The following is an 18,626-nucleotide window of genomic DNA, read 5'->3' on the forward strand; positions in this document are numbered from 1 at the left end:
CCGGCTCAGGCAGTGCGATGACGTCATTATCATCGCGACGCCTGAGCCCGGCAGCACACAGCAGGGACACAGGCCAGAAGAGGCTTGCATCGCTGCTGATGGAGGTAAGTATTATTGTGTTGTTTTTTTTTTCTTCTTTGCAGGGGGCTGGCACTATGGGGGGGGATCTGGCACTATGGGGGGATCTTGCACTATAGGGGGGCTTGCACTATAGGGGGGTCTGGCACTATGGGGGGGATCTGGCACTATGGGGGAGCTAGCACTATGGGGGGGGGGCACTATAGGGGGAGCTGGCACTATGGGGGGGGAGCTGGCACTATGGGGGGGATCTGGCACTATGGGGGGGATCTGGCACTATGGGGGGGGATCTGGCACTATGGGGGGGGCTTGCACTATAGGCGGGGCTGGCACTATGGGGGGGATCTGGCATTATAGGGGGGATCTGGCACTATAGGGGGGGCTGGCACTATAGGGGGGATTTGGCACTATAGGGGGGATTTGGCACTATGGGGGGGATCTGGCACTTTGGGGGAGCTAGCACTATGCGGGGGCACTATAGGGGGATCTGGCACTATGGGGGGGATCTGGCACTATGGGGGGGGGCTTGCACTATAGGGGGGGATCTGGCACTATGGGGGGATCTGGCACTATGGGGGGGAGCTGGCACTATAGGGGGAGCTGGCACTATGGGGGGGCTGGCACTATGGGGGGCTGGCACTATGGGGGGATGGCACTATGGGGGGGGATCTGGCACTATGGGGGGGGGGGGGATCTGGCACTATGGGAGGGGATCTGGCACTATGGGGGGGGGATCTGGCACTATGGGGGGGCTGGCACTATGGGGGAGGAGCTGGCACTATGGGGGAGGAGCTGGCACTATGGGGGGGCTTGCACTATTGGGGGGGCTGGCACTATGGGGGGATCTGGCACTATGAGGGGGATTTGGCACTATGGGTGGGATCTGGCACTTTGGGGGAGCTAGCACTATGGGGGGGCACTATAGGCGGAGCTGGCACTATGGGGGGAGCTGGCACTATGGGGGGGCTTGCACTATAGGAGGGTGGCACTATGGGGGAGCTGGCACTATAAGGGGGCTGGCACTATGGGGGAACTGGCACTATGGGGGGGGGCTGGCACTATGGGGGGGCTGGCACTATGGGGGGCTGGCACTATAAGAGGGCTGGCACTATAAGAGGGCTGGCACTATAAGGGGGATGGCACTATAAGGGGGATGGCACTATGGGGGGGAGCTGGCACTATGGGGGCATTTCTTGCTGGCACATTATGGGGGGCACCATGGGGGAGAGGAGCACTATGGGGATATCTGGGGGCTCTAAAGGGGCTTTTTTTTTTAATTATTATTGGCACATTCTGGGGGGCACTATAGGGGAGAGCAGCACTATGGGGCATTATTTGGGGGCACTATGGGGAAGTGGGGGCTCTAAAGGGGCCTTTTGTATTGGAACATTATGGGGGGCACTATGTAATTTGGTAGCACTAAGCGGGCATTTTTTACTGGCACATTATGGCAGGCACTATAGGGGAGAGCGGCACTATGGGGCATTATTTGGGGGCACTATGGGGGAGTGGAGCACTATTGGGGCATATGGTGGCACTAAGAAGGGGAATTTTTTTACTGGCACATTGTGGGGGAGAGGAGCACTATATGGGCATCTGCTGGGGATACTAAGGGGTATTTTTTTACTGGCATATTATGGGGGACACTATGGGGGAGAGGAGCAGTATGAGTGCATTTACTGGGGCACTATATAGGGGTATTTTATACTGGCATACATTATGGGGACATTAGCTCAACTGCGGGCACTAAGCGAAGGGTATTTCATGTACTGTCATATTATAGGGAAAATTAGTACTACTAGGGGGTATTATGGGGAGCTTTACTACTACTGGGGGTCTATGAGGAACATGATTACTAGGGCACTATAGGGGGCATTATTACTACTAAGTGTGCTCTGGCAGAGAATTATTTCTATTGGTGGGATTTTGGGGGGCACTGTTACTTTGGGGGCACCCTGGCATAGTATCAGCTTAGCAGAATTATTTTTGGGGGACGTTATGTTTATACTATTAGTGTCTGAGCGCAGTTATTTTTTAGAGCACTGTGCGCCAATAATTGTTTAAGGGGGCACTATCTGTGTGGTAGTAGTATTCCCAGGGGTACTGTTTCTGCAGTATAGTATTGGGGGCACAGCGGGTACAGTATTGGGGGCACTATCTGTGTGGTAGTAGTATTCCCAGGGGGCTGTTTCTGCAGTATAGTATTGGGGGTGGCAGGAAACTAATGTCTGTTTCTCAATCTCTGCAGAGACGGGAGATGGCAGAAAAATCATCATGGCGGTCTGGTCAGAATGGAGAAGATGAGGAAAGAGAACGTCTACAACAAAGGTGACATCACTGGATGGAAGAGGTAGGGGGCGCTATGTAGGAGAGGAGATGCTCCGGCTCCTCCCCCTGCCATTTTCAGAAGGAGGATTCAGAGCTGGGTGAGGACGGCAAAGGGGGCAGCAGGCCACGGGCGGGTGACAGATGGTGGGGGGGAACCACAAGCCTTGAGCAGGATCAGGGGAGGGAGGAGAGCGGAGGAGCTTCCTGGCTGTAGCTTGTTGTATAAGCAGGCAGTGCAGCCAGGACAGACCCTCCCCTCCGTATGATGTGTGGACAGGCCTCAACTATAGAATGTCAGCTGTACAGTGTGTGTTGGGAGTGGCCTATTAAATGTAGGAGGGGCTTTTAATAATGGGCGGGGCTAAAAATTGGCCACTTGACTGGATTTGCCCCCCAGGACTAAGGCTGCCAGCCCTCCCCTGTGCTGGGGTCTCCCCTTTCTTTTGTAACCATGGTTTTCATCCCCGTTTTCATTCTGGGTCGTCCGTCTCCTCCTCTAACCCTGAAGCTGATAAACTCTCCTCCGAACTGTGCACAGTTTGGGCCCGGGTTCAATCGAACCTAGAAAAGGCTCAAAGTTCTCAAAAACTCAAGGCCGATAGGAGACGTTCAAGGGGGGTAAACTTTCAGGTTGGGGATAAAGTATGGTTGTCCTCCAAGAATCTATCTCTCAAGGTAGCTTCTAGTAAATTTGCTCCTCGTTTTATTGGACCATATAAGATCACGGAGGTGATTAACCCGGTATCTTTTAGGTTGGAGCTGCCCGAGTCATTCCACATTCATAATGTGTTCCATAAATCTCTGCTTAAAAAATATTTTGAACCGGTAGTACCATCAAAAGCCTCGCCTCCGCCGGTTCTTGTTAGTGATGCTGTCGAGTATGTGGTGTCTAAAATAGTGGATGTCAGGAAGGTGCGTAATGCCTTGCAGTACCTGATTCACTGGAAGGGGTATGGACCTGAAGAGAGATCTTGGGTACCTGCTAGGGAGGTTCATGCTCCTAGACTTGTTCGTAAATTTCATTTAGAACACCCTGAAAAGCCATCGCCTGAAGTCTTGGGCCCGGTGGCCCCTCGTAAAAGGGGGGGTACTGTCACGGGGTTCCGAAGGTGCACTCAGTCCCCTATCGCCCGCAGACCTGTTGCTTAGCTTTGGGAATGAGGATTTGTGCTTGACCTCATTCCCAGGGCGGCTTTGCTGACTGGGTGGCTCCCTGCTCCTAGTCTGCCTTGAGTGCCGAGCTGATCACTCGGTGCTCGACTGGTTGGCCTGTCACATGACCCTCACTCCCCACTATAAATACAGGCAGCCTGCTGGACACAGGTTGCCTGTTAATTTCTAGGATCCTGGCTATTTGTTGGACTACTGAATATTTACCTGATCCTGTTCCCTGACGATCCTCTGCCTGCTCCTCCTGTACTGCGCATACATCCTGGTATTGTGACCTCGGCTCCCACCTGACTACTCTCTTAGGACTCCTCTTGTACTTCGCTACTCTCCTGGTATTTGACCCCGGCTTCTCCTGACCATTCTTTGCTTAATCCGTTGTACTGCGTAGCTCTCTTGGTTCTGACCCGGTCCGTTCATGTTCCGTATTTTGTCTTGTCTGTCTTCCCTGCACATATCCTAAGTTAGGGACTGCCGTCCAGTTGTCCCCTGTCATCAGGATTTGTGAGGCAAGTAGGCAGGGCCAGGGGTGAAGGTGGAGCGCAGTGGTCACTACCCTTCTCCCTGTGTGTGTGTGGACGTGACCGTTACACAAAGCAAAAGGTGGCTACTTTGAAGAACCTAGAATATTACATATTTTCAGTTGTTTCACACTTGTTTGTTATGAATATAATTCCATGTGTGTTAATTCATAGTTTTGATGCCTTCAGTGTGAATCTACAATTTCCATAGTCATGAAAATAAAGAAAACTTTGAATGAGAAGGTGTGTCCAAACTTTTGGTCTGTACTGTACATTACATTACTTATCCTGTACTGATCCTGAGTTATATCCAGATCCAATATTCCCATCTGGGACATTTATGACATATCTCTAGGATGTTCCTTAGGTTCTCTGGGACCCACTGTTATCTAAAGAACGAAGCCTTGGACTGAATGAAGATCACACTGCGCATTCACAGTGTCTTGCCCATTCACTGATATTGGACTGAAATAGGCAGGCGAGCATGCTCAACTATTTTCAGAGGTTCCATAGTAGTAAATAGAGGATGGTGGAAAATGTGCAGCTTGCTCTCCCTTCACTTTGGGAGTCCTGTTATGGAGATAGAAGGTGAGACCCACACCGATCAGTTTCTATGGCATATCCTCATGATATGCCATAAATGTCCCAGATAGAAATACTACCAGATATCACCAAGGAGGAGGACATTACACAAGACTATTAAAAAAATCACATAATTAGATGTTAGCCTAGACCACCAGTAAATCAAACATGAACCCCCTTTTACCCTAGACCACCGCCATCTGGTGATCAGATATCCTACTGACATAGTAAGCGGAAACCGTTTTCTCTCACCCTTGTCCATCTCTGTTTGGAACGTGGTCACTTCACTCCACGGGCTCCAGAAGCCATCAAAGAAATCCCCTGTAGGGATCGATCTCACTCTTGCCTCATACGTTGTCGAATATTCAAGATTTCTCCTCGAAACGTAGAACAAGTCGTCTGTTGTTTTAAAACACTAAGAGAAAAGAATGCGAAGAGGCAAAAATACGTCAGTTTTACGTTGCAAGATTTTTCATTTCTTAAAACTATCTGGTTTTGCCGGGAGATGAAAGGGTTATTGCTGGAGCATGGATGGAATTTAGGCGGTCATTAGGGGCTAAGTAATTACATTGAAATTAAATAATTATTTTATTTTATTTTTTTGGACTTTAATTTTACTTTGTCTATTGAGTTATTACTGGAAACAGTTAGCAATCTGCTGTTGATGGATCCATTGTTCCTACACCTATGGAGAATGGAGGTTGCACTTCCACCTTGTGAAGTGACGCATGTCCGAGCATCTAGGAGGAGAATGAATGGAGAGGTGGCGGTGGGTCTCTTCATTCTGTTCTATGGGAGTAATGCCATACCAGAATGTGGTGGTCTGCATAAGAGCAGTGGCTGATTTGACCACCATGGGGCTCCACACAATTGCATGGGACCCCCGCGGATACAGTTGAATACAGTGGCCAAGCAGGATGCGGTCACCTTCTAGTCCCACCATTCACTTTGCTACCGGTGGCATGGTGCCAGCAGGGAGGATGAAGTGACGTCACCGCTCCTGCTGTACCTAGCTGCCACACAGAACTGAGCCGATCTGCAGCGCTCGTGGGAATATGGACTATTTTTTTGGAGATGCTAAAGGGGCACCATATTGTTTTGGGGACATGTGAGAGGCATCATATTGTGTTAAGGGCACATAAAGAGCACCATATTGTGTTGGGGATACATTGTGGGCACCATATTGCGTTGAAGGCACATAAGGGATGCCATCTTGTGTTGCGGGCTTATAAGGGGCACCATGTTTTCAGGGGGCACATACAGTGCACTATATTGTGTTGGAGGCACATAGGGGGCACCATATTGTGTAGTGGGCACATAAGGGGAAACCATATTGTGTTGGGGGATAAAAAGTGCACCCTATTGTATTAAGGGTACTGTACATAAGGGATTCCATTTTGTGTTTGGGGCACATAAGGGGCACTATACTGTGTTGGGGACACATTACAGGCATCAATGTATTTTTTGGGCAAATAATGGGGCACCATATTGTGCTGCGGGAATATAAGAGGATACCATATTGTGCGAGGGTAATATAAGGGGGCACCATGTTGTGTGAGGGTAATATAAGGGGGCACCATATTGTGCAAGAGTAATATAAGGGGGCACCATATTGTGCTGGGGGAATATAAGAGGGCACCATATTGTGCTGGGGGAATATAAGGGGGCACCATGTTGTGCTGGAGTAATATAAGGGGGCACCATATTGTGCTGGGGTAATATAAGGGGGCACATATTGTGCTGGGGTAATATAAGGGGGCACTATATTGTGCTGGGGTAATATAAGGGGGCACATATTGTCCTGGGGTAATATAAGGGGGCACCATATTGTGCTGGGGTAATATAAGGGGGCACATATTGTCCTGGGGTAATATAAGGGGGCACCATATTGTGCTGGGGTAATATAAGGGGGCACCATATTGTGCTAGGGTAATATAAGGGGGCACATATTGTCCTGGGGTAATATAAGGGGGCACATATTGTCCTGGGGTAATATAAGGGGGCACCATATTTGTGCAAACACCCATAACAATCCCTATTTTACATGTACGTTTGCAATGGATTCTGCTGCATAATTTGCGTAATTTTGAATCTGCCATCCATGTGTATTGTACTGTAAACTGATTCACAGAAAATCTGCAACAAATCCACCATGTCTGAACGTAGACCAAGATAAAGACAAATCCAGCCAGCGCTAGCTACTGCGAGTCAGCGTTGCTGCGGGGAGGAGTGAAACTCCACGAGGACAAAAGTGAAAGTAAATCCCGGCAACTGCTTAGATATGCTGAATCTTCTTCTTTTATTGCTTATTATGTAAGAAGTAACAATACATAACGCGTTTCGGCACACTGCCTTTCTCAACAAGTACATTCCACATGTGTTACACAGATATATATAGGCAGATCAATTACAGGTACAAGTGACGTCATCCACCCACTAATAGGCGGGTATTCACTACCCACCAATCGATCACCTACTTTCTATTCATCAAGAGGAGCACCAGAGAGTATAGGAGCACCAGAGAGTATAGGAGCACCAGATAGTATAGGAGCACCAGAGAGTATAGGATAACCAGAGAGTATAGGATAACCAGAGAGTATAGGAGCACCAGAGAGTATAGGGGCACCAGAGAGTATAGGAGCACCAGAGAGTATAGGATAACCTGAGAGTATAGGAGCACCAGAGAGTATAGGAGCACCAGAGAGTATAGGATAACCAGAGAGTACAGGAGCACCAGAGAGTATAAGATACCCAGAGAGTATAGGAGCACCAGAGAGTATAGGAGCACCAGAGAGTATAGGATAACCAGAGAGTATAGGATAACCAGAGAGTATAGGAGCACCAGAGAGTATAGGATAACCAAAGAGTATAGGAGCACCAGAGAGTATAGGAGCACCAGAGAGTATAGGATAACCAGAGAGTATAGGAGCACCAGAGAGTATAGGAGCATCAGAGAGTATAGGGGCACCAGAGAGTATAGGAGCATCAGAGAGTATAGGAGCACCAGAGAGTATAGGGGCACCAGAGAGTATAGGAGCACCAGAGAGTATAGGATAACCAGAGAGTATAGGAGCACCAGAGAGTATAGGAGCACCAGAGAGTACAGGCACATCAGAGAGTATAGGAGCACCAGAGAGTATAGGGGCACCAGAGAGTATAGGAGCACCAGAGAGTATAGGATAACCAGAGAGTATAGGAGCACCAGAGAGTATAGGAGCACCAGAGAGTATAGGAGCATCAGAGAGTATAGGGGCACCAGAGAGTATAGGGGCACCAGAGAGTACAGGAGCACCAGAGAGTATAGGATAACCAGAGAGTATAGGAGCACCAGAGAGTATAGGAGCACCAGAGAGTATAGGAGCACCAGAGAGTATAGGAGCATCAGAGAGTATAGGAGCACCAGAGAGTATAGGAGCACCAGAGAGTACAGGCGCATCAGAGAGTATAGGAGCACCAGAGAGTATAGGAGCACCAGAGAGTATAGGATAACCAAAGAGTATAGGAGCACCAGAGAGTATAGGAGCACCAGAGAGTATAGGATAACCAGAGAGTATAGGAGCACCAGAGAGTATAGGAGCATCAGAGAGTATAGGGGCACCAGAGAGTATAGGAGCATCAGAGAGTATAGGAGCACCAGAGAGTATAGGGGCACCAGAGAGTATAGGAGCACCAGAGAGTATAGGATAACCAGAGAGTATAGGAGCACCAGAGAGTATAGGAGCACCAGAGAGTACAGGCACATCAGAGAGTATAGGAGCACCAGAGAGTATAGGGGCACCAGAGAGTATAGGAGCACCAGAGAGTATAGGATAACCAGAGAGTATAGGAGCACCAGAGAGTATAGGAGCATCAGAGAGTATAGGGGCACCAGAGAGTATAGGGGCACCAGAGAGTACAGGAGCACCAGAGAGTATAGGATAACCAGAGAGTATAGGAGCACCAGAGAGTATAGGAGCACCAGAGAGTATAGGAGCACCAGAGAGTATAGGAGCATCAGAGAGTATAGGAGCACCAGAGAGTATAGGAGCACCAGAGAGTACAGGCGCATCAGAGAGTATAGGAGCACCAGAGAGTATAGGAGCACCAGAGAGTATAGGATATCCAGTGCCAGAGACAGCGGATCTGCTGTGTCTAATAGGAAAGGAGAAAAAGAAAGAAAGAAAGAAACATATCATTAATAATACCATAAATTACAGTCTAGCAACTTCATAATCACGGTTTAAACCTTTTGGATACAATGGGCCAGATTTATCATTACCCCGACAGCTCACTCCACTTTCACATATGGCTAAAGTCAGTTTTAGCCAAGTAAGATTTATGATCGGCCCTTTAAGACTGTAATAAATGTGGTTTGACGGTAGCAGTTTATCCGTCAGTAAGCAGCTTCACAAAAGTCGCACATCTTTACGAAAAAGTTGCACGTTTTATTAAAAAGTCTCATAAGATAAGCATGGTCCTTACTGGAGTAAAATTGCACATTTTTTTGCGACTTCTTAGGCTACTTTCACACTAGCGTTCGGAGCGGATCCGTCTGATGTTTCATCAGACGGATCCGCTCCGATAATGCAGACGCATCCGTTCAGAACGGATGCGTCTGCATTAAAACTTAGAAAATTTTCTAAGTGTGAAAGTTGTCTGAGCGGATCCGTTCAGACTTTCCATTGAAAGTCAATGGGGAACGGATCCGCTTGAAGATTGAGCCATATTGTGTCATCTTCAAGCAGATCCGTCCCCATTGACTTACATTGTAAGTCTGGACGGATCCGCTCGCCTCCGCACGGCCAGGCGGACACCCAAACGCTGCAAGCAGCGTTCAGGTGTCCGCTCACTGAGCGGAGCGGAGGCTGAGCGCTGGCAGGCGGATGCATTCTCAGTGGATCCGCCTCCACTGAGAATGCATTGGGGCCAGACGGATGCGTTCGGGGCCGCTTGTGAGCCCCTTCAAACGGTGCGCACGAGCGGACACCCGAACGCTAGTGTGAAAGTAGCCTTAAATAGTCTCGATAGTAAATCTGTCTAGAGATTCATTTACATAAGTAAACACGCCCACTTTCAGAAAACTGGCGAGCATAGTGCAGAGCAGAAAATTTGTGCGCAGTTTTAGCGTTTGCGCATTTTTTTGCGACTTTTTCGCTCCATTATTCTGACTTGAGCTAATGATAAATCTGGCCCCATGTCTCCAACATATGTATCCAATAGGCTTCACGGCGGAGGAGGAGTTTTTTGATATCCCCTCCTCTCCTTGGTCTCGTCACTTGTTCCAGGACCTGGAATCTTAACTGCGAGATTCTATGTCTGCACTTATCAAAATGATAGCGCAGTGGTAATAGGAGATTTTTGGTCCTAATGGTGGACTTGTGTTTACAAATCCTGTCCCTCGCTGTCTGCATTGTCTCTCCCACATATCCCAGGCCACACGGACACTTAATCAAGTAAATCACATTTTTTGATTCACAGGTAAAAAAAAAATTCAATTTAAACGCTTGACCTGTGCGTGGGTGATGGAATTCAGGACCTTTGATAATATGGGAACACTGCAAACAGTGAAGGCACGGAAACGTTCCGTTTTTCACAGTTCTCAATCTCAACACATTTTGTCTAGGGGTCTCCCTACCACTGCCTAGGTCCGCATGCACCAATTTGTCCCTCAAGTTTAGATTTTTCTTATTACAAATCAGAGGTGGACATTTAAATTCATCAATATTCGGATAGGCTTTAGTTAGAATATGCCAGTACTTCCTCACCACATTATCTAGATGTGCATTATATGGATGGAATTTATGTATACATGCCACTCTCTGTTGTTTAATCCTAGGAGGGTTTTGAGAGGAAAGATCTAATCGCGACCTATCAAGTATAGACCTAGGATAGATTTGAGAAAAGAGGCTATCAGTCATCTCATCTAGCCTCAGCTCCTGTGTCTCTGAATCAGAGACTATACGCTTAATCCTCTGAAATTGAGCTCGTGGGATTGCCTTTTTAAGCGAGGGTGGATGAGCGCTAGAGAAATGCAGAATACTGTTTTTATCTGTTTCTTTCCTAAATAGATCAGTGGAAAGATAGCCCTGATCATCCTTCACCACCACCATATCAAGAAAGCTCACTCTCTTCCTATCACAAGTCATAGTGAATTTCAAACCTTGACAGACCATGTTCAGATGGACACGACACATTTTTTGAAGATGATTGCCGACCTTCGTCTGATCCCGGCTGAGAGCTGGCTGGTAACAATAGATGTTGTAGGCCTTTACACGTCTATTGGTCATGAGGAAGGCATTGAGGCTGTTGCAAAATTCTTGAGAACTAGTGATTACTCAGAGATACAACAGGAATTTTTCTTGCAGATGTTGCGTTTGGTCCTATGTGAGATTTATTTCTTATTTGAAGATGTCTATTATTTACAGCGACGGGGAACCGCGATGGGATTGAATGTGGCCCCGCCCTACGCAAATGCGTTTATGTCCACTTTAGAAGATCGTTTTGTCTATAACAGTAATTTTTCCAAGAGAACATCATTATATGGAAGAGATTTATAGACAATATTTTTTGCGTGTGGGCGGGGCCACATGAGATCCTATCCGGTTTCTTTGACCATCTGAACATGGTCTGTCAAGGTTTGAAATTCACTATGACTTGTGATAGGAAGAGAGTGAGCTTTCTTGATATGGTGGTGGTGAAGGATGATCAGGGCTATCTTTCCACTGATCTATTTAGGAAAGAAACAGATAAAAACAGTATTCTGCATTTCTCTAGCGCTCATCCACCCTTAATTTCAGAGGATTAAGCGTATAGTCTCTGATTCAGAGACACAGGAGCTGAGGCTAGATGAGATGACTGATAGATTTGAGAAAAGAGGCTATCCTAGGTCTATACTTGATAGGACGAGATTAGATCTTTCCTCTCAAAACCCTCCTAGGATTAAACAACAGAGAGTGGCATGTATACATAAATTCCATCCGTATAATGCACATCTAGATAATGTGGTCAGGAAGTTCTGGCATATTCTAACTAAAGCCTATCCGAATGTTGATAAATTTAAATGTCCACCTCTGATTTGTAATGAGAAAAATCTAAATTTGAGGGACAAATTGGTGCATGCGGACCTAGGCAGTGGTAGGGAGACCCCTAGACAAAATGTGTTGAGAACTGTGAAAAACGGAACGTTTCCGTGCCTTCACTGTTTGCAGTGTTCCCATATTATCAAAGGTCCTGAATTCCATCACCCACGCACAGGTCAAGAGTTTAAAGGGAACCTGTCACCAGGATTTTGTGCATAGAGCTGGGGACATGGGCCGCTAGATGGCCGCTAGCGCATCTGCAATACCCAGGTCCCATAGCTCTCCGCGCTTTTATAGCGTTAAAAAACCTTTTTGATCAATATGCAAATGAACCTGATATGAGTCCTGTGTCCGGAGATGAGTCAAGCGGAAAGGAGCCCAGCACCGCGTCCTCCGAATCTCCTCCTTGCTGGCTGACGTCACAGAGCTGGAGCGCCAAAATCTTGCGATGCGCGAGCTAGCGCATGCGCAGTGTCGGCATCATGTTCATTCCCTGTGCTGGCATCAGCACAGGGAACGAACTACGCATGCGCTAGCTCGCGCATCGTGAGATTTCGGCGCTCCAGCTCTGTGATGTCAGCCAGCAAGGAGGAGATTCGGAGGACGCGGGGCGGTGCTGGGCTCCTTTCCGCTTGACTCATCTCCGGACACAGGACTCATATCAGGTCATTTGCATATTGATCAAAAAGGTTTTTTAACGCAATAAAAGCACACAGAGCTATGGGGACTGGGTATTGCAGATGTGCTAGCGGCCATCTAGCAGCCCATGTCCCCAGCTCTATGCACAAAATCCTGGTGACAGGTTCTCTTTAAAGTGAAAGTTTTTTTTACCTGTGAATCAAAAAATGTGATTTACCTGATTAAGTGTCCGTGTGGTCTGGGATATGTGGGAGAGACAATGCAGACAGCGAGGGACAGGATTTGTAAACACAAGTCCACCATTAGGACCAAAAATCTCCTATTACCACTGCCCTATCATTTTGATAAGTGCAGACATAGAATCTCGCAGTTAAGATTCCAGGTCCTGGAACAAGTGACGAGACCAAGGAGAGGAGGGGATATCAAAAAACTCCTCCTCCACCGTGAAGCCTATTGGATACATATGTTGGATACATTGTATCCAAAAGGTTTAAACCGTGATTATGAAGTTGCTAGACTGTAATTTATGGTATTATTAATGATATGTTTCTTTCTTGCTTTCTTTTTCTCCTTTCCTATTTAGACACAGCAGATCCGCTGATCTCTATTCTCTGGCAGTGGATATACTATACTCTCTGGTGCTCCTATACTCTCTGGTGCTCCTATACTCTCTGGTGCTCCTATACTCTCTGGTGCCCCTATACTCTCTGGTGCCCCTATACTCTCTGGTGCCCCTATACTCTCTGGTGCTCCTATACTCTCTGGTGCCCCTATACTCTCTGGTGCTCCTATACTCTCTGGTGCTCCTGTACTCTCTGGTGCTCCTATACTCTCTGGTGCTCCTATACTCTCTGGTTATACTATACTCTCTGGTTATCCTATACTCTCTGGTGCTCCTATACTCTCTGGTGCTCCTGTACTCTCTGGTGCTCCTATACTCTCTGGTGCTCCTATACTCTCTGATGCTCCTATACTCTCTGATGCTCCTATACTCTCTGGTGTTCTTATACTCTCTGGTGCTCCTATACTCTCTGGTGCTCCTATACTCTCTGGTGCTCCTATACTCTCTGGTGCTCCTATACTCTCTGGTTATCCTATACTCTCTGGTGCTCCTGTACTCTCTGGTTCTCCTATACTCTCTGGTTCTCCTGTACTCTCTGGTGCTCCTATACTCTCTGGTGCTCCTCTTGATAATTAGAAAGTAGGTGATCGATTGGTGGGTAGTGAATACTCGCCTATTAGTGGATGGATGACGTCACTTGTACCTGTAATTGATCTGCCTATATATATCTGTGTAACACATGTGGAATGTACTTGTTGAGAAAGGCAGTGTGCCGAAACGCGTTATATATTGTTACTTCTTACATAATAAGCAATAAAAGAAGAAGATTCAGCATATCTAAGCAGTTGCCGGGATTTACTTTCACTGAACGTAGACCAAGTCCTGCCTTTACTCTTTTTCTGCTTTTTAGATCCTTTCCTGGCAGCAAGATGCACCAAAAACTGCATGTGTGAATCCAGTCTTATGGCATCCGCGTTGCCTAGGGCCCAGGATCCATTGACCATGTGTGTCTGACGTATGACAACTCTCAGATTGTAAGGGACGGCTCACCCAGCCTTGTAATCACCCTCTCCACATCACCAGGTGCCGGAGCAAATGCAGGGCCAGCCACCTGCTAAAGTCCAGAAAATGAAGTGCAGAGTTCCAGGGGTTGTCCGGGATTTGGGACCTTTGTCCTATAGTACTCATGTCCTACCTGATGAACTTACTTCTAATGCCCCTTTTGTGCCCCCAGTTCCCTTTATAAAATAAAAAGCCCCCTCATATGTGCCCCCAGTTCCCATGACATTTGCAAGGAGGAGTTTATGGGGGAGGAATATGAGGCTGGAGGATGAATATGTAAGAGGGGGGCGGATCTATGGGGGGAGGAGTGAATAATGTGCAGGAGGCTGAATATATATGAGGGGGGCGGATCTATGGGGGGAGGAGTGAATAATGTGCAGGAGGCTGAATATGTATGAGGGGGGCGGATCTATGGGGGAGGAATATGAGGCTGGAGGATGAATATGTATGAGGGGGGCGGATGCAGGGAGGGGATCTTACACTGCAGAAACCGCCTGCTGCTCAGCTGCACTGGGGCCCACAATGCTTTGCAGCAGGAAGTGATGTCATACATAAACAGATATGTAAACAGTCTGTTGGGGACTGTAGGAGCAATGCAGCAGTGTAAAAGCTACCTAAAAACATCTTGGGAACATAAACTTGGCTACTAATAGTGAGTAAGCTACTTTAAAAAAAAAATTGTTCTACCCCGGACAACCCCTTTAAATCATGGAAGAGGAAAAACAATGATAAACAACCTACGCGTTTCGAATGGACTCTTAATCATGGCATAAAATATTCAGCTGACCTGCCCCACTTTTTGCAACAAAGACCTTAATTATTTTTTATTAATTACATACAGTCAGGTCCATAAATATTGGGACACCGACACAATTCTAACATTTTTGGCTCTATACACCACCACAATGAATTTGAAATGAAACAAACAAGATGTGCTTTACCTGCAGACTGTCAGCTTTAATTTGAGGGTATTTACATCCAAATCAGGTGAACGGTGCAGGAATTACAACAGTTTGCATATGTGCCTCCCACTTGTTAAGGGACCAAAAGTAATGGGACAATTGGCTTCTCAGCTGTTCCATGGCCCGGTGTGTGTTATTCCCTCATTATCCCAATTACAATGAGCAGATAAAAGGTCCAGAGTTCATTTCAAGTGTGCTATTGGCATTTGGAATCTGTTGCTGTCAACTCTCAAGATGAGATCCAAAGAGCTGTCATTATCAGTGAAGCAAGCCATCATTAGGCTGAAAAAACACAACAAACCCATCAGAGAGATAGCAAAAACATTAGGTGCGGCCAAAAAAACTGTTTGGAACATTCTTAAAAAGAAGGAACGCATCGGTGAGCTCAGCAACACCAAAAGACCCAGAAGACCACGGAAAACAACTGTGGTGGATGATCGAAGAATTCTTTCCCTGGTGAAGAAAACACCCTTCACAACAGTTGGCCAGATCAAGAACACTCTCCAGGAGGTAGGTGTATGTGTGTCAAAGTCAACAAACAAGAGAAGTCTTCACCAGAGTGAATACAGAGGGTTCACCACAAGATGTAAACCATTGGTGAGCCTCAAAAACAGGAAGGCCAGATTAGAGTTTGCCAAACAACATCTAAAAAAGCCTTCACAGTTCTGGAACAACATCCTATGGACAGATGAGACCAAGATCAACTTGTACCAGAGTGATGGGAAGAGAAGAGTATGGAGAAGGAAAGGAACTGCTCATGATCCTAAGCATACCACCTCATCAGTGAAGCATGGTGGTGGTAGTGTCATGGCGTGGGCATGTATGGCTGCCAATGGAACTAGTTCTCTTGTATTTATTGATGATGTGACTGCTGACAAAAGCAGCAGGATGAATTCTGAAGTGTTTCGGGCAATATTATCTGCTCATATTCAGCCAAATGCTTCAGAACTCTTTGGACGGCGCTTCAAAGTGCAGATGGACAATGACCCAAAGCATACTGCAAAAGCAACCAAAGAAGTTTTTAAGGGAAAGAAGTGGAATGTTATGCAATGGCCAAGTCAATCACCGGACCTGGATCCGATTGAGCATGCATTTCACTTGCTGAAGACAAAACTGAAGGGAAAATGCCCCAAGAACAAGCAGGAACTGAAGACAGTTGCAGTAGAGGCCTGGCAGAGCATCACCAGGGATGAAACCCAGTGTCTGGTGATGTCTATGCGTTCCAGACTTCAGGCTGTAATTGACTGCAAAGGATTTGCAACCAAGTATTAAAAAGTGAAAGTTTGATTTATGATTATTATTCTGTCCCATTACTTTTGGTCCCTTAACAAGTAGGAGGCACATATGCAAATGTAATTCCTGCACCGTTCACCTGATTTGGACGTAAATATCCTCAAATTAAAGCTGACAGTCTGCAGGTAAAGCACATCTTGTTCGTTTCATTTCAAATCCATTGTGGTGGTGTATAGAGCCAAAAATGTTGGACCTGACTGTAAATAGTCCAGATACTGTTTGCAATCATTTACTTTGCTGTTGTATAAATGATGTTTGTTATGTGCTTATCTTTTTAGCCACGCCTCCTTCTGCTTGCCAGGCTTTGATATGCTTGCCATATAAAAGTGGGGTATGTTGGCATGATTAACAGTGGGGTGTCCACTCGAAACGCGTAGGTATTGTTTATGATTTAACTTTTTTCACCTTCCATGACTTAATAAAGGATGTTTTAAGCTGAACTGGTGCTGGAACCCTGCACTTTGTTACATAACAACTCTTAGCAGGACTTCTATACGTACCACCTTGTAGTGTTTAACGTCGTATGGTTTATCCTTACAGTCCTGCAACATAAAAACTGACATGAAGGTGACAGCTCTCAGTTATCAGCAATAGTCACAGTTACATAGAAGTACCCACATGTAGGACCCCATACAGCGACGGCAGCATATCTGTGCTCATACAATACTGCCATATGCCATCTATAATAGTACCAGCTATATTGCCCATTAATACTGTGAGCTTGTATTCCTTTTTTAGCTATACAGGCCATAAATGGTGCCAGTCCAAAAACAAGGGTCTGAAGTGGGGTCACCTCCTCCTGTATGATTGCCAGTGGTCCAAATAGAGCATAGGACAAGGGTTGTGTGATGTCAGGGCCCATGGTCATCTGGTAAAACATGCTCTAGGTTTAGTGTGGAGTAGACCTGGAGCCCACTGTGTTTTCACAGGACCCAAATACAGAACACACAGAATCAGCCCTATAGGCACGGCAGCTGCTATGGAGGCCAGAAACTAAGGGGCCCATCTCTACACAGAAGTCAAATGCTTGTTATGGCAGTGGTCACCCTTTATTGTGCCTATTATCCCTGTACTGTGACATCACTGTGTTTATTATCCTGTACTGTGACATCACTGTGTTTATTATCTCTGTACTGTGACATCACTGTGTTTATTATCCCTGTACTGTGACATCACAGTGTTTATTATCCCCATACTGTGACATCACTGTGTTTAATATCCCCATACTGTGACATCACTGTGTTTATTATCCCTGTACTGTGACATCACTGTGTTTATTATCTCTGTACTGTGACATCACTGTATTTATTATCCCTGTACTGTGACATCACTGTGTTTATTATCCCTGTACTGTGACATCACTGTGTTTATTATCTCTGTACTGTGACATCACTGTGTGTATTATCCCTGCACTGTGACATCACTGTGTTTATTATCCCTGTACAGTGACATCACTGTGTTTATTATCTCTGTACTGTGACATCACTGTGTTTATTATCCCCGTACTGTGACATCACTGTGTTTATTATCCCTGCACTGTGACATCACTGTGTTTATTATCTCTGTACTGTGACATCACTGTGTTTATTATCCCTGTACTGTGACATCACTGTGTTTATTATCTCTGTACTGTGACATCACTGTGTTTATTATCCTGTACTGTGACATCACTGTGTTTATTATCTCTGTACTGTGACATCACTGTGTTTATTATCCCTGTACTGTGACATCACAGTGTTTATTATCCCCATACTGTGACATCACTGTGTTTAATATCCCCATACTGTGACATCACTGTGTTTATTATCCCTGTACTGTGACATCACTGTGTTTATTATCTCTGTACTGTGACATCACTGTATTTATTATCCCTGTACTGTGACATCACTGTGTTTATTATCCCTGTACTGTGACATCACTGTGTTTATTATCTCTGTACTGTGACATCACTGTGTTTATTATCCCTGCACTGTGACATCACTGTGTTTATTATCCCTGTACAGTGACATCACTGTGTTTATTATCTCTGTACTGTGACATCACTGTGTTTATTATCCCCGTACTGTGACATCACTGTGTTTATTATCCCTGCACTGTGACATCACTGTGTTTATTATCTCTGTACTGTGACATCACTGTGTTTATTATCCCTGTACTGTGACATCACTGTGTTTATTATCCCTGCACTGTGACATCACTGTGTTTATTATCCCTGTACAGTGACATCAATGTGTTTATTATCCCTGTACAGTGACATCACTGTGTTTATTATCTCTGTACTGTGACATCACTGTGTTTATTATCCCTGTACTGTGACATCACTGTGTGTATTATCCCTGTACTGTGACATCACTGTGTTTATTATCCCTGTACT

General features: G+C 46.1%; 1 protein-coding gene across 4 annotated transcripts in view; it reads right to left on the reverse strand.

Moving 5' to 3' along the window:
* IL7R (interleukin 7 receptor) overlaps nucleotides 1-18,626 on the reverse strand; it is a 79,187-nt gene that overhangs the window by 17,458 nt on the left and 43,103 nt on the right. For 3 of the 4 annotated variants that reach the window (XM_040420980.1, XM_040420978.1, XM_040420982.1), the window contains 2 exons: nucleotides 16,753-16,794; nucleotides 4,929-5,091 (listed from right to left, as the gene is read on the reverse strand). In XM_040420980.1, coding sequence (XP_040276914.1) covers nucleotides 4,929-5,091; nucleotides 16,753-16,794 — 205 coding nt within the window. The remainder of the gene's footprint in view (nucleotides 1-4,928; nucleotides 5,092-16,752; nucleotides 16,795-18,626) is intronic. The other variant, XM_040420979.1, reaches the window with a different exon arrangement.

The sequence above is a fragment of the Bufo bufo genome, chromosome 2, assembly GCF_905171765.1.
Source record: "Bufo bufo chromosome 2, aBufBuf1.1, whole genome shotgun sequence".
Classification (NCBI taxonomy): domain Eukaryota; kingdom Metazoa; phylum Chordata; class Amphibia; order Anura; family Bufonidae; genus Bufo; species Bufo bufo.